The 17,008-nt window shown below is 44.7% G+C and overlaps 1 protein-coding gene across 4 annotated transcripts in view; it reads left to right on the plus strand.

Annotated features, from left to right (window-relative positions):
• ADGRB1 (adhesion G protein-coupled receptor B1) overlaps positions 1-17,008 on the plus strand; it is a 206,964-nt gene that overhangs the window by 53,034 nt on the left and 136,922 nt on the right. For all 4 annotated transcript variants that reach the window (XM_021387913.1, XM_021387911.1, XM_021387912.1 and 1 more), the window contains 5 exons: positions 1,483-1,590; positions 7,409-7,573; positions 9,116-9,280; positions 12,961-13,125; positions 15,165-15,329. In XM_021387913.1, the coding sequence (XP_021243588.1) occupies positions 1,483-1,590; positions 7,409-7,573; positions 9,116-9,280; positions 12,961-13,125; positions 15,165-15,329 (768 nt within the window). The remainder of the gene's footprint in view (positions 1-1,482; positions 1,591-7,408; positions 7,574-9,115; positions 9,281-12,960; positions 13,126-15,164; positions 15,330-17,008) is intronic.

Raw genomic sequence — 17,008 nt, forward strand, 5'->3', positions numbered from 1 at the left:
CCCTTCCAGCCAGTAGGCTGCAACCAGTCAGTGCTGAGGAGGTTAATGTGATCTATTCCTAGGTTTCTTTGAGGATTTGGGTTGCTGATAATGAAGAATAACATAATTTCACTAACTAAATGGGCATCTTCCATGAACCAGGCTGCTGAATATGAAGTCTGGCTCCTGGAAGGAACTCTGAATCATTCCTCTTCCCGCTCTGCTTTTCCTTTTTGGATGGCAGTAAAGACTCCTGCCGCCACACTGAAGCTTCATTAACCTTTATTAATTTTCCCAGGGTTCCAGGATAATATTTGTCACCATTTCATTTCTTGGCAGTTTGTACGTCTTGAAAAGGTGTCTGACTGTTTTTACTTCCTTGGGGGAAAAGACCCTCTGTTTGGTACCTGCTGTTTGGAAACAAACTGGTTGCCAGATAACAGATTACTTGGACTCAGCTCTGCTCTCCTATATTCTACGTGACTCCATTGGAGTCAGCTGAGCTGTTCTGATTTACAGCAGGCAGTACTGGTGGGTGGGATTCGGTTGCTACTGCTCGATTGGTTGTCTGCTTACTAGGGAGGGCACGTATCTGTGTAAATCAAGGTTGTCACATGCCCAAAATGAAGGAGAACCTGAGTCAAATTTTAGTTTCCTCTGTAGCTAGGAATCCCACAAAGGATGTAAATGCAAAACTGGCAGCACTGTGGGTTTGGAAAGCAGAGGGGTGCTTGCTATTCATCAGGAATGAAATGTCTTTACAGTGAATATGTTAGTTACCTTCTGATTTCAATAGCATGGTCTTTGGTCAGAGACCTTCACCGATATCAGCACACTGTAATTAGAAGGATTGCTCTTTCACATAGGTTACAAAGGTGCCCAGTGTTAGCTCTGTTGGTCTATGAGCCACTTTGCTGATACCAGACCTTTGGCTCTCCTTGTTGCTTGTGGTAGGGTAGAGTCTGGGAAAGAGACATCCTTTTGAGCCATCCCTTTCCTTTTCACCCACCCTCACCTGCGTGCTCCATGCAGCATTTTCTTGATACTCTACTGCGTGTTGCTAAGTAGATATCACTTGCAAGGCAGAGTATTCCACCAAAATAAACTGCTAATCTTCACCATAGATCTCAAAACACTGTCAGGGTTGATGGGATTCATTGTCAGCACACCTGGAAAGATTAAACAACTGCGGTGAAGAGTACAGACACCCTAGCAGTTCATTGCAATTAATTAAAGATCAGGCATAAAGAATCATATTCTGCATGGTCCCATGTATTGGTATAAAACATGGGGTTGAACAGCCAGCCATGCCAAAGTCTTGTAGGCTGGCTTGGTGCAATAGCCCTGGGGGCTGCTGGTGGCCAAGGGTGCCGGGGTTGGAAAGCAGGTGGTCGTGTCAGCTGAACATTGGAGGTCACTGTTGTTTATACGTGTAACCTTTGTAGTGAAAGATCTTGCAGAGTGAACCAAGGTGTATTTACATGACCCATTACCTTGCCATAGCCAATGGACGCTATAATTCCAGAAGCCAATCGCTGAGGTCCACAGATAACAGAAAGCGAGAGGACACTGATGAACTGCAGCACTACGGGTACCCTGCACCTCAAATAGGTAAGCTCTGACCTACCACAACAGCCTCTGGACCAGCTGCCCTGTCTCTACACATCCCAGCTGAGCTGGGCTGCCTGCAATGACTTGCTTTGCTGTTTCAGTGACACACTTAACCAACCCTTTTCCTCCCAAGATGGTGTGGGCTTACCCTGCAAGTCACACACTGAGCACTCACCGTCCAGTTTGTTCCCATCCCATTGCTCTGATGGGTTTTGTGTTGTTGCCGTTAACCAAAGAAGGCAAAAAGGGTTAGACAAAAGCTCTAACCAGACCATGCTTCTCACAGACTGCTTCTCATCACCTTGCCTACTTCTAAGTCACTGCTTTGTCTGAACTATCTAAACGGCCATGGTTCATTAAGCCAAAGCTGACCTTACTGCAATACAGCCTCTTTGCTGATGTCCATGTCATGCCTTCCCATTCACTGTAGGAGGAGGTGTGCAGGGCTTGATGGGGAGAAAGCAGTACTGCTTTCCTCTGTCATCGAGTCATTAGTGTAGTGCAAGGACTTGTATCTGTTAATTTATGTAGGAGGACCTTCTGACCTTCTGCAATCAAATAGGAATAAGATATAATGTTAGAGTGTGTAATCTTGGAAGGGGAGAATGAACAGGACCTGGGAATAGGCTGGGTCCAATATGGAGAGGTTTCATACTGTCCCTTCATGGGTGCCTTTCATGGCAGAAGCTCAATGCATCATGACTCTTGGGCAATGCAAGGTGTCTGACCCTGGCTGCAGGTCAAAAATCATTGCCCAGTGGCTTTGCAAACAGTTTGTACTCTAGAAAGGTTTCAGAGGGATGATTTGAGGAGCAAGAGCTGTGATCATAAGTGAGAAGGGGTCATATTCTGGTGTGTATCAGATACGCTCTAATCCAACTCAGTGTGCAGCAGCAAGCAGTGCCAGAAAGCAGCATTGTGGTGCATAGGCTCTGAAGGTGACCTGGCAACAGTTGAAGTTATGAAGATGGCCTGAATCTCATTGCTACCCTGCACTGAATCTGGTCCGTCTGCCTGCAGCAGCACTCGCTGCTGTCAAAAAGCTGTAGAGAAAGGTGAGTGTTGATACTGCTGCTGCCTGGTGAATTGTACAAATGAGAGTGAAGAGAAGGCACTCCCAGGTGGGTCTTGTGATGTCCCCTATTGCTCCTGCTCTGCCTGACCTGAGGTGCTTTCCCCGTTCTTTGTTCTAGCCTGTAGCCCAGCCCATCAGGTTTATAGTGTGACATATAGTGTGACATATTCAGTGACATCTCTATTTACCTCCCAGACATGGCCACTGATATAGCAAAGTTGACTTTGGCTGTGGTGTCTTCTTGAGTGTAGCATGGGCTGGAATATCATAGAACCATAGAATGGCTTGAGTTGGAAGGGATACCTTGAAGATTATCTGGCCGCAAGCCCCCTGCCGTGGGTCAGGGTTGCCACTCACCAGATCAGGTTGCCCCAAGGTCCATCCAGACTGGCCTTGAATGCCTCCAGGGATGGAGCATCCTCAGCTTCTCTGGGCGATCTGTGCCAGTGCCTCACCATCCTTTGAATAAAGAATTTCCTCCTAACATCTAATCTAAATCTCCTCTCTTAGTTTAAAACCTTTCCCCCTTGTCCTGTCTCTATCTGCCCATGTAGAAAGTCAGTTTCTATCCTGATTATAAGCTCCCTTTAAGTACTGCAAGGCTGCAATGAAGTCTTCATGGAGCCTATTCTCCAGGTTGAACAAGCTCATCACCCTCAGCCTGGCTCCATAGAAGAGGTGCTCCAGCCCTCTGATCATCTTCATAATGCTACTCTGGATTGCTCCAACTGCTCCATGTCTTTTTTGTGCTGAGGGCCCCAGGCCTGGAAGCTGCAGGCTGTCCTGCAAATAGTTCACTCCACTGCTGCTTTCCCAGGAGCATCAGCTGTAGGCAGGTTGTTTGAGGTGATCAAGATGGAGGAGATGAAAAGACCCGACAGAGACTACAGCCCAGATTCGGATTAGAGTCTGAAGCTGGGGATACTAATACAAAGCAGAAGTCTTCCTTAGCAGTTAACACAGTTTCAAGGGGATAAGCAGTTTCACTTCTATGTGAGACCTGGAAAAACATGAAATATGAAATATAGTTGATGTCAGCTGCGTGGACAAAGGATGAGGGGGTAGCTCTGCCCAGCAGAAGACCTGCCAGCCGTTTTCAGCCCTGATATCTAGATCCTATGGACTGTGGTACAGTTGTGCCCCCAGCTGCAGCTGGCTGCCCACATGCCCCTCCCATCCATAGCACAAGACTGACATCCCAGCAGGTCCCTGGCATGAGTCCTCCCAGATCATCCCACACACTACTTCCAGGAGATTTTTGCCAATGGCAGGATGTGAATGAAGCAGAGGCAGCACGTGGCGAGATGTCAAATGGATGGGATGTGCCAAAAATAAAGAGATGCTGGCGGAGGGATGGCAGCAATGTGTCGCTCAATTAATGCTGAGGGAGAAAGTGTCATGGAGATGCTGCAGGCACTGATGGAGACCCTGCAGCCAGCTGAGTTCTCTGTAATGCTAGATCAGTTACTCACAGGGTTGGCCAGGTGCTGGAAAGGATCCTGGATTTCAGTGCTACAGCTCCATGGAACAATGCCCAGAGTCTCTTTTTCTGTGACACCTGCTGGGCCCTCTCCAGCTACAAGAGAGGTGCTGCAGGAATGTAGGAATGCTTCTTATCCATGGAATACAAGTCTTATCTGGAGCACAGGTCTTATGAGGAGCGTCTGAGGGAACTGGGATTGTTCAGTCTGCAGAGGAGTAGGCTCAGGGGAGACCTTATTGTTTACTGCCTGAAAGGAGGGTTGTAGCAAGGTGGGAGTCAGCTTTTTTTCCCAGGTAACTGTGTTAGAACGAGAGAGAAGCCTTAAGTTGCACCAGGGGAGGCTTAGATTGGATATTAGGAAAAAATTCTTTTCAGAAAGAGTGGTCAAGCATTGGAATAGGCTGCCCAGGGAAGTGGTGGAGTCCTCATCCCTGGAGGTATTCAAAGTGTGTCACTTAGGGACATGATTTAATGGGCATGGTGGTAATGGGTCAGAACTAGATAATCTTAGTGATCTTTTCCAACCTTAATGATACTAGGATTCTACAATATTTTTGGTGATGATTGATATTTCTGCTTCTCTTGGAGAATGAGAGTGCTTGCCCAAATACTAATAGGTTCTGAGAGCCTCTCATGACTGGGTCTGTAAGGACTGACTTGACTGGACCTAGTGTCCCAGTAGGTTTATATAAATCCACAGCAAACCTGAAGCTCTTGCAAAGTAAGTTATATTATTGATTTTAAAATACAGGGATCCGTGCAATCTGAGAGGTGATAACTGAGGAGCTTTGCCTCTATAAAGTTGTTTGTGTTGTAGAAGTGAAAAGGACAAAAAATACAAGGGCAAAAAAGGAGAATAGGTGGAATTTGGGTTAAAGATGCCATTAATTCATCTAGTGACAGAGTAACTATTGTCTGGGTGTGGAGCTTGCAAAAGTGCAGCCAGGCCTGAGTGGGGAGGTGTTGAGATGGCAAGCCATGAGTCATTTCTGGAGGAAGACAGTACATCTCTTCATGCTTCCTCTGTCTCTCAGACAGACTCTGAGCACAGACTCTGAGCAATGCAAAGGCATGGTATCCATGTAGCATCCAGACAGGCTAGGTAGCAGGAATTGTTGAGCTGAAGAGGGATCTTGTGGATTTGAGCCACTCTGGTTGGCAAATGCTGAAATAATGGTACTAAAAGGTAAAATGTTGGTGATGAATTCAGACTGTCGCAGGACTGTTTGGCAGAGACAGTTGGGCTCCTTATTGTAAAGGCAGCTAAATTACCATGGAAATACACATCTCTTTATACCAGGAGTTCTAATACTTGAGAAACAGGATATGGGAGCATTGCTTTCTTGAAGCCCCAAGGCCTGAAAACACACACACGCTCCTACAGATCTCAAGGGAAGACCAGTAGTGCACAGCATTTCCCTAACTGGAACCAGTTGGATAGGGGAGTGGAATAAAATGCAAAATCAAAATGAAACAGTATTGAGCAACTTTGGCTTAATGAACGCAATTATATCCAGTGCCCCTCCTCTGCACAGGCAGCAAGGAAGGCAGGTGGTATACAAACTACAAGGGAAATGCAAAGTTCCTTTTTACTTGTCCGTGATCTTGTTGATAGAACGCCATGCTATGAAAGAAAGAGCTCACAGTAATCATTATAACCACACAGATGAAGTGGAGGTTGCCTCATTTTTACCTGCACCACTTTCTGAGTTCAGTGAGCAGATTCAATGTGCAAAAATGTAGTTGCATACAGAAAACTCCTCTTAAGACACTGGTAAATGAGTATACCACCTTGAGGAAGACATGCACAGATTTAGGTCAGTCAAGCTGGGACAGTTTAGTGGTCTGCAACCCCTATTGTTCCCGTCACAGTTCCTACAATGATATTAACTTCACTGATATGTTTTATAACCCTCACTGCCCTGTAAGCAAGACAAAATCTCAAAGAGTGAAATCCCATTACCAGTGTGTCTTTCATGCTTTGTCTTGAAGCTGGTCAGTCTAATACATTACCTGCTGTCCAGCTTTCCTTAGAAATGGGATGGTGGTGCAGGACGCATCACTGTGTGTCCAAGTGCTGGGTGCAGCTCAGGCTGTGCCATGAAGCACAACCTTTGTAGAGTCATACTTACTGCTGCACCAAGCAGCATGGTCCTTTGTATTTCATCCATAGTCTGCCAGATGCATCTGGATATGAAGTGACATGGTGTGGTCTTAGGATCTGAAGAACATGTTACTTGAAGAATATGCTTCTCTATTATGCTTCCTCAAATATGTGCTTTTGGTGTTTATTTGTGCCACATGCCTGTGTGCTATGCATATAAAAGTTTATTTTCCAGGCTTGTCATGTGAAATTATTAGTAACCCAATAAAAATTTTAAAAACAAACATTGCAGAGCTTAATTAACAAAACAGAGCAGGCTTTGGTTTTCGTCTGAGGGAGAAAGGTATTTTCTTGGAGATAGGTTAGTGCCCACAAAAATAAATGAAAAACTTGTCCCTCACATTTCTTGTGACTTTTCTGGGTGACATTCCCTCTGATAGGACTGCGTGGGTCTGTTGACGTTAATGACAGAGGCAATATGCATCAGTTCCTTCCATTCCCATCTCCTGTTGAATGGGATGCTCATACTTGTCTTTCCAGTCAATACTTTTCCATCAGGGAAGCAGTTGATATAGGATGTCCAGGAACAGTCAGATGCTCGAAGTAGCTCTCCTCAGGTGAAGGAGGTGACAAGGGAAAGCTCTATGGGATTAGTTCAGCTGATGTCCTTTTCTGGCACTGTCACTACTATTTTATCTTTTCCACTGCTGCCAATCTGCATTAGTAGGGGCCATGAGAAGGTAGGAAAAGGAGCTGGATCCTTATGCCTGCCCTATTTATTCACTATCTACCCAACTGCTGTTACTTAATTAGTGCTATCACTGAGTGGGTGATAAACATCCCAGCTCGCATCACTCTGCAGTGGCTATCCTACCCTGTCATCAGTGATGGGTCCTGTCCTGCCCAATGGCCTGATACTTCCTCAGTGACATTCCCTTTTTGCGTGTGTGTGTCTTACAACAGTAAGAAATAACCCCCCCCCCAACAAAAAAAAATAAAGCTTTTGACCCGTGGTCAGAGTTCCTCACCAACTGCTTTGCCCCTTTGTTCTCACACCACACGGGTCACATTGCACAGTGACTGGTGAAGTGCAACTGCCCCAGAGATCCAGGGACCAATTATGCCACATCCTCACCTTCTTCTCCAACCCCAACAGGTGACCCTGCAGCAGAGGAGTGGTCCCCGTGGAGTGTGTGTTCGACTACCTGCGGGGAGGGCTGGCAGACCAGGACCAGGTTCTGTGTGTCGTCTTCCTACAGCACTCAGTGCAGCGGCCCTCTCCGGGAACAGAGACAGTGCAACAACTCTGCCATATGCCCAGGTGGGCTGAGCACTCCATGTATGATGAGCAGGAGGGAAAGGAGGGTTCATGGAGTACTGACAGCCCATGATAGGTCATTGGGAAACATTTTTTCTGCCTTCCTTCTCTTCTCATAGAGAGACCCTTGATAGACCAAACACTATTAGATGGGCACTTATGCCACATGGTGTGGACAACTTGATTCTATTTAAGAACAATGAACATGATGTATCTAGAAAGTCTGTGCCCTTGGGAGGTGTTTCCAAGTGTGGGGCAGATGGGAAAGACAAGCAGCAGATGACATTCTCTGTTGCTTAAATTCCAGTACTGGATACACCATTGCAAAATGAGCGTGAAAAACTTGGGCTGCTGGTATATTTGTGAATTGAACCCACCTTTCCCTCTACTTTTATAGTCCTTCCACAATTTTAATGAAATAGAACTGTCTGGGAGGGCCTGTTTATTATTTTGAAGAACTGTGCTATTAAGCCAGATCTTATTCACGACTCTTGAACATCAACATCATTGTTCACAATCAATCTTACAATGGCAAAACCACCAAGCTGGTTCTAATGTCCTTCCTTGAATTTCCTTCTCTATTTAACTCTTATCACAAAAAGCGTCTGATGACAATCACAAAAATTTGAACACTCCCTTCCTGAGACAGGTGGATCAGTCACTGTTAGCAGCCAATGAAGGACTGTTAAAGTGCCTTTTTTTGTGTTTTTTTTTTTTTTTTTTTCCTGAATCACTGATTTTGTGCTATCCTCTCTGGCTGAAGCTGGAAAGGATGAAGTCCCTTAAGAGTGATCAGTAAGTACTCGTAACATTTGGCCTCTGGAGATTACGGTGACTGACCTTCTATAAATAAACTGGCTGGATTAGATTAGATTATCTCGAAGAAGATTACATTAATATAGATTAGGAGGCTTTAGATGTCTAATTCTTGGAGTTACCAGTGATGGCCTGAGCAGTGCTGGAGCATTGCTGCACATCTCATTTCTTTCCTGTTCTAAGTTTCTCTGGCTTTGCTTCTGTGATGTCACTGCTGTATGACAGCAATTAGGAGATAGGCTATAGCATTTCTGAGAGCTTGAAAATGCTGTAGCCTTTGAAGATTCGATGAAAAAGAATGTTGAGTAAGGGAAATACTGGTGAGAAGTGACAAAATAATGGTGATGTTGCTTTCCAAAGGCTAGTGTTTTTTTGTTTTTTTTTAATTGTTAGCTTTTGTTATTGTTCTTTTCTAGCTAATTGCATCTTCTCCTCAAAAAAACCCCATCTTTTTCCTTGGCTCAAATATTCAAAAAATTGGGTCAATTAAAAGCGCATTTCAATTTATTTCAAGTAGGATGGAAAGTAAAAGACACGAGTTGTTGATACCAAATCATAAAAAATTACACCATGTTCTTCTTGCAGATTTCAAGCTGGCTTGTTCTTGGCCTTCCCACACTACCTTCTCTCATGCTGCTCATTTTGGGTGGGAAGATGCTGTGCTTTGTGGGCTCTCTCACTTCTCCACACCTCCACTGGAAATGAAACTTTCTTCTGCTCTTATTGCAGTGCATGGCACCTGGGATGAGTGGTCTCCATGGAGCCTCTGCTCTTCCACGTGTGGGAGAGGATATAGGGATCGGACCCGCACATGCAAGCCCCCACAGTTTGGTGGGAACCCTTGTGAGGGCCCAGAGAAGCAAACGAAGTTCTGCAACATTGCACTTTGCCCAGGTAAGGCAGTTAGAGATTGAGAGTCTTCCCTCCGGCAGGTCTCCTGATCCCCAAAGATGCCCACATGGGGGTCAGTGAACAGCTCTGTAGATGTCACTCCTTTCAGCATCGATCTATTCCAAAGTGGATTGTCTGTAAGAAAATGATACATTGGAGGAACAACCTAGAGGCACCTTTGAGGAGATCACAGAATTGTTAATGTTGGAAAAGACCACTGAGATCATCTAGTCCAGCCATCAACCTATCACTACCGTGCCCACTAAACCATGCCCCTCAGTGCCACATCTCTATGTTTCTTGAAAACCTCCAGGGGCGGTGATTCCACCACCTTCCCAGGCAACCTGTTCCATTGCATTACATCTTTTTACGAGAAGAAATTTTTCCTAATATCCAACCTAAGCCTCCCCTGAATATGAAACTCAGCACTGTCTTAGGTTCTGATCTACCCTGTGGTAACTTACTAAGGACACGTTATTTGGGATGAATCTGGACTGGCTCAGCTATCACTAACATTTCCAAGAACATTTTACTTTTATCATTTATTATTCCCAGTGGATGTCTGGAAACCATGTTGCCCAGCTGGGCTTGTTGTGCTGGGATGAGTAATTTTGGCTGTTAATTTCATATCTGCCTCATTTCACTGTGCAAGTTCTGTCTGTACTGGATCCTGCCTTGGTCAGTGAGATGGACTACGAGACTTCTGAGTGCATTCCCTGCCACATATTTTTCATAAGTTTTGAAACTTTTTCCCCAGATTTCACTTTCAAATGCATCTCCCTGATTTTGGCTTTGTAACAACAGAAAGAAATCTTCTCACTGCAAATCAAATTGTATTTCCGTGGCTTCCTTCCCCTGAACCACACAAGCCCGGAGTTTACCACAAAGCCCCCATTAATTTAACTCAGGTTGTCCTGGTGGACATGATCAGAACATAAGGGAACTCCCCAACACTCCTCCCTTCTCCCAGGGTAATGTCAACTGACATTTTTCAGGTTTAATGAGAATCATTATGAGAAATTATTGTGTCCCCGGAGGAGGAGAGGGATTGTGGGAGTGATGAGAACTTTGTGAAAACATTTGTGAGAAGCCTCCTGGCATTTTCTGCATAGTTTTCATCCCAAGTAACTATCCTTGGATTTCTGGCTGCAGTTCAAAAGACTGTACTCAGAATAAGAACATCGCAGACATCAAATTGACTCTGCCATAAAAAGACAAATTGAAGAAGTCAGACCTGGCATTGCTTGGGCAATAAAGCATATCCTGAATTAATGTTGAACCATAATTAATTTAAATACAAATAAATATGTGGATACACTGTAGCAAACGGAACAGTGGGGGAAGAGACAGGCAGCCCAACTGAAAGACTTCAGCTCTAATTAATGCCACAAAGGCAATCAGTGGCTTTGCTGTGCCAAATGAGTGCAGCGTTGGGGGACTCATTGAAGCACAACAATGGGCACTGCTCAGTGCTTGACACACCAGACAGTTGTATCGCTTATTACCGCCCCGCTCAGAGGATTTATTACTGCAAGTGATAAAAATGCTCGGCTGCAGGGACAACAGAGCTTTTGTTCCTCTGGAGCGCTAGATATCGCCGGCTGAGTCCCAAGTCCTTTGCAGAGGAAGAAATAAAGGGGAAGACAATGCCAGTGCCTGCAAAGGCTGCACAAACCAGACTCCAATGAACTTCTTTGATAGATTCGTTCTGTGATGCGGCGATGGCATGGAATGATTTGCTGGGTCTGTGATGGAGATCTCTCAGCATCTTGCCCAGGAGACATCCCTATGTCAGTGCACGTGGCTCGAGATGCAGAATGGCTGTCTCTACTCCTCCGTTTTTCAAATATCTTTACAATTTCAGTCCATTAATAAATAGCTCTCACCTCAAAGGAAATTCCCTCTTCCCTCTCTCCCAGTGAATAAGTAATTTGTAGATGCAGCTCTTTTTCATTTTCCCATCTCCAAATGCACACAGTTAGAATCAAAGAATAACCCAAGTTGGAAGGGACTCATAAAGATCATCAAGTCCAACTCTTTAAGTTGTGATAGAATTCCAATCACCACCCTCATGGCAGCAGATAGGCCTGTGGTAAATCCAACTTCCTTCTGCTAAATGTGACTCTTCCCTTGGGAAATGTAATCTAACCTTTCCAATACCAGTGAACACTGGCGAGGAGCAGGCACTGCCATTGATGAGAACTTCAGCCAGAGAAAAGCAACTAATTTTTACTGGGTAGGACACATTCTTTGGGGGTTTTGATCACTTCCAGAGAGGAATCATCTGTCAGTCACCAGCTCTTGTATTTCCTTTCCTTGGGACTGATCAAGATTGATGTGATACTTTGAATTTATGCACAATGAAAGCAGCAAGCTTGGATTGCTAAGAAGATGCATTTTTTTTTTTTTTTTGTAAGCACCTTTGTTTCTGCCTGGTTTTTCAGATATTCTGAGCTTACACGATGTCTTGAGTTAACAGGTGTTCATTTGGATATTTTGACATTTTCTTACACACTTGAAAACAAAAAAAACCACTTAAACGCAATGGGGATTATTTGGGGCCATCCAGGGTCTTGCAGAATACACAGAGAACCAGGCTGCATGTATTTTACTGAGTCAAAGAAACCAAAGTCAAAGAGAAAGAGCTGCAATCTACAGCAATGCAATTTAGGCCAGAATTCAGACTTTTCCATGATTCAGGTTTTTTTTTCTGAGTGAGAGCTGGCAGTTAATGAGAGCTAAACAGAGCGTGATGACCGCTGCTAATGAGAAAAAGCGCTCCAGGAATAGCAGACTGGGTGATAGATCTGATGATCAGGGACCAATTAGGGTGTGACTGCCACACTTGGGAATGCCTCACGCTGTACCATGCTAATAGGATGTGTTCATGTTTCCTTCCAAACCTGTCCCTATCACAACCTCTCTTTTCCCTCTCTTTCCTATTTAATCACCAGAGATGTTGCTATGTGGAGACAGATCAAGCCTGGCAGTGTTAATTCAGCTGTGACCGAAGTGCACTGACCACACGTGTGCACTCCGCTTGTGGTCTCTTGTTGGAGCACACCTTTGCACTGAGTATTTCCTGGCTGACGGTGTGAATTCCTTTGAATAACAAAGTGATTTCAGTTTGTGCTTTAAGGGCTTCCTCTGAAATACAGAGTGTTAGAGTGCTTGAGGAGCCAGACTCATGCATCGCTTTTCATTCTTGGTGAAGAATGAATTCCCTCAAAAATGGGATATTTCATGGTAATGTACAGAGTCCTTCAACATTTTCAGTGAAAACATGATCCATGTTCTCTATTTTGATGTTTTGCTATAACTGGCTATACTAAGAGCTTTGTATTGGAATACATAATGTCAATAATTTCAACATTCATGCTGGTATGTAGAGTGCAAATATAAAAATCAATGTTATGACGCTTGCATCCTGGCACGCCATAACATACCAATTGCAAGGTTGCAAGGGTCCTAAGGTTGCAAGGGTCCTAAGAAATTGCCATTGACATGTTTGCCTGAACATTTTCTTGAGGATCTTCTCCCTCTCACACACTCTGTAACTCCTCTGGTTTGCACTCCCCTTCCTCAGTCCCTTATAGGCACAGGTCAGAGACTCTTGCACATGCCTCCTTCCAGAGGGAGCGATTTTCACATTCCGCTTTGTTATCTCTCTTTGGGCCACTCAGTGGACGGCAACTGGAATGAGTGGTCGAGCTGGAGCTCCTGCTCCGCTTCCTGCTCCAACGGCACCCAGCAACGGACGAGGGAATGCAATGGACCTTCCTATGGGGGAGCTGAATGCCAGGGACATTGGGTAGAGACCCGGGACTGCTTCCTACGTCAATGCCCAGGTCAGTGGCTGATGGATTTTCTTCTCTTTTGTGTTATCCTTCTATCTGCAATCCCAGATGAGCTTGTATAAAATCCCTTCCTGTTTCCTTTGGGGAAGAGTTGCACTGTTTTCACAAGTTTTGCAATAGTAAGGAGGCTGTGGATCGTACCTATGGACCATGCAAGCCAAACTCCATAGCTGACAAATCCAGGAGACCCCAGAGAGATGAGTGATTACCCACCAGAAACATGTCTTTCTGACTAATTCGGTCAGCTGGTATGAAAAATATTCTTTCTTGAAAACAAGGCTTAGATGTCTAAATGTCTTCAAGATTAAACAGAACCAATTTGTGTTGCCATGCTTCCCCTGGCCCTTTTCCTGGCTCCTCTTGGTTGCTACATCCCTTTTAGCCCATAGGACTGAGAAGGAGTGGACCTCTCAGATAGTGAAAGCCCTCCTCCCCTTTCCAAGAGAACAAGTACACCCCCCCAAAAAAATCTGCAGCAGAAAGTATAGCAGTATTTAACTCTGTTATCATAGAATAACTCGAGTTGGAAAGGACCCATAAGGATTAATTATTCCAACTCCTGGCTCCTCACAGAACCATCCCAAACTCAGACCATAATTGTTGGACTTCCCTGTATGGACTCTAGTATGTTTTCTTACTTAGGTTGCTCACTTCTTTGTAACTTATGGAAATCCTCAAGGACACAAAGGGCCTCCTTCTTTTTAAGCATCCTTGTTACACTGATTTCAGGGTTACATATCAAAGCGTTGTGGGGGTATGGTTTACACTGTATATGGTGTTACCAAATAAAGTACCACAGATTGATGTTGGCTTTTTTCTTCAGTAATTTTCTTCCTCTGCTTGAAGAAAAAAAGAGAAATTTCCCACCCTCCCACAAGAAATTATTTGACCTGAGATAACCCGTTAACTCCTAATTAAAACCCAAATAGAAATCAGGAGAGTTCTCTGTTTCTGACACTGAGTTGTTGTTCTGTGTCTGTGATGCATAAGAGAACATTTTCCTACCTTGTAGGCTTGTTATGAGGGATAATTAACATTTTTATAGTGCTTTGATAAAGGCCATTGTTAATGCAAAAGAAGTAGCATTTCCACTGAATGTATAAAGATATTTGGAGAAGATACTAGGAAATGAGTCTCTTGGAAAAACTCTTTCTGAAGCATGTGAAACAGTAGTGCAATGGAAATGGCTGGAGCAGGGTTATTTGATGTTTCTATGTGGTTTATCACCTGAGGGCTCTGCTGGTCCCTTTACAACCACATTGCAGACCAGAGGTGTGACTTTGTGACGATCTGTTTTCACGCATATGTTTTGCATTCCAACCAAACCCAAGATACGGAATTTGGCAGTCTGATGTGGCCATCCAGCTCTGCTGACTCTAAGAGTGTTCAAGGACAGAGCCCCAAATCTGAGCCCAAGGAAAGAATCATGGAATCATGAAGTTTGGAAAAGATCACCAATATCATTCAGTCCCCACCATGCCCACTGAATCATGTCCCTGAGCGCCACATCTCTCTGTTTCTTGACCATCTGTTTCTGAAATTCAACTTTTCCTAATATTCAGCTTGAACCTCCCCTGACAGAGCTTAAGGCCATCATCTCTTGTTCTATCATTGTTATCTGGGTGAAGAGGCCATCCTCTACCTCACTACAACCTCTTTTCAGGGAGTTTTAGAGAGCAGTGAGATCTGCTCTGAACCTCCTCTTCTCCAGAATAAAAAACCTCTGTTCCTTCAGCTGCTCCTGATGAGACTTATGCTCCAGGAAAGAAATGGGGCTGGTGTTGTGGCGTGAAGATACTGAGGAGAAGCGGAAGAATGTTCTTCAGTTATCAAAGGACTATTGCAATGGGAAAGATAATGTACTGATTTCATGTGTTTTGGGAATCTGACAAGGATTTGAGGCAGGAGATCTCCCTTCACATTTACTTTACTCATTCTACGTTCCAGTGCCTTATGTAGGGAACTTGCCTCCTTCTATTGCAGATGATGTTTGGGATGTTACAGGCTGTTTCTCTTTTTTTTATCTCTAGTTGATGGGAAGTGGCAAGCCTGGGGAGTGTGGGGGAGCTGCACCACCACGTGTGGAGGTGGGACTCAGAGACGTGACCGCGTGTGCTACGGGCCCTTCTTTGGTGGAGAGACCTGCCAGGGTCCCAAAGAAGAGTACAGGCAGTGCAACGACAGGAAGTGTCCTGGTACGTACCCGAAACTCTTCACACTCTCCTTTTTTTCTGGGGAGGACAGGGATTTTGGAAAGGGGACCTGAATGTAACAGGGATTTGTGATCTAGTTTGACCCTGCTCGTAACATAGGCACATGATACATCAAGGGCTTTAATTGGATTTAATTTTCACTTAAGTCAGTGTAACTGTGATGATTTCAGTGAATACTTGTTAAATCCCACTAGTCTGGACTTCAGTATTTTCCTTTTCTTTTTCATTGCCGTAGAGTCATAAGAGGGAAAGAGATGCTGAGAGCAATAACTGATAGCAGAGTCTTGAGTCCATTAAATAGCTGAATATTGAGGACTGATGCAGAGTTTCCTACCTTCTAGCTAGTATCTGGGAGACCTGCATGCCACTGGAAATTAAAAAAAAAGACAAACAGATGTGTCCAGATTTGTCAGAGCCTTGTTCAGTCTCACCCTTCTCTAGTTACAGTAATGGGATCAGCATCCATTTAATAAAAATGGCACAAAAGCCTGAATGGAGGACAAGAAAATCATACAATCATATAGGCCGGAAAAACCGTTAACATCAAGTCCAACCATCAACCCATCATCACCATGCCCACTAAACCATGTCCCTTGGTGTCACATCTCCACCTTTCTTGAACACCTGCAGGGATGGTGAGTCCTATTGCTGTTATCTGGGAAAAGAGGCTGACTCCCACCTTACCACAACCTCCTTTCAGGAAGCAGAAGGAAATACAAGTTGGAAAGGTTCCGTGTCTCACATGCTGTATGTAGCCAGAAAACAGGCCAGCACACCCCTGTTATTTTCCTTCTTAGTCTCAGTTAAACTCCCTGCTGGTGAAATCGCTGGTGAGAAATCAATGGGCTATGTGATGTTGGCTGGCAGACTTCATCGATCGTAACGGGCTCTGGTTTATGACCAGGAGGGTAATTAATTGTTGGACCAGCTTGGTGAGCGACGGAAGAGATTCTCGTGGTGGCATCGTGGCTGTCCATGTGAAGAGTGGGTGTCTCGCTACATGACGAGCTACAGTTCAATACAGACACTTCTGGGGGCAGATTTGTGATGTTTTTGGGACAGCTGACCCCTCCGAGTCCCTTGCAAACGGCTGAAGACAGATAAAAGCTAAAAGCACTTCAGCAGGGAAGTTTTACCCAGTTTAGCCGGAAGATAACAGAGCATATTCACTCCTTGCAGCTACACTCTAATAAAAGACATCACCTCTCCTTACAAGCTGTGCCTCTCAATTAGCAGAGGCGTGTGAGAGTCTCTTCTAACTCAGCCACAAAAGCTCTCCTCCGCCACTGAAAGCCGTAGCACCGGCTTGTCTGGTGGTGTCTACAGAGTGATGAAGATTTAGTTCAGCTTCAGTGTTTGCCAGCTGGGGCCCTGGCAGAACAAGCCCAATCTTTTCTTCTGTGTCCGCAGGGGCTGATGCCTGCACAGCGCTCAAAAGGGAAAGGCATGTCTGAGGCACTGAGCCCTGCGAGGGTTCGAAACCAGAAGGGTCTTGCTGCAGTTGTTAATTCGCAGAGGGAAAAAAAAAAGGCTTTGGGCTAAAAATAAACCCACTCCATTCATTCTCGAGGAAGTATCAAGCGCTGGCGTGATTTGATTTGAACAGAAGAGCTAAGCCTAATTGGGTTAGTTATTAAAATATCCCCATGCAAATAGGTTAC

The sequence above is a fragment of the Numida meleagris genome, chromosome 2 (genome assembly GCF_002078875.1).
Source record: "Numida meleagris isolate 19003 breed g44 Domestic line chromosome 2, NumMel1.0, whole genome shotgun sequence".
Taxonomy (NCBI): domain Eukaryota; kingdom Metazoa; phylum Chordata; class Aves; order Galliformes; family Numididae; genus Numida; species Numida meleagris.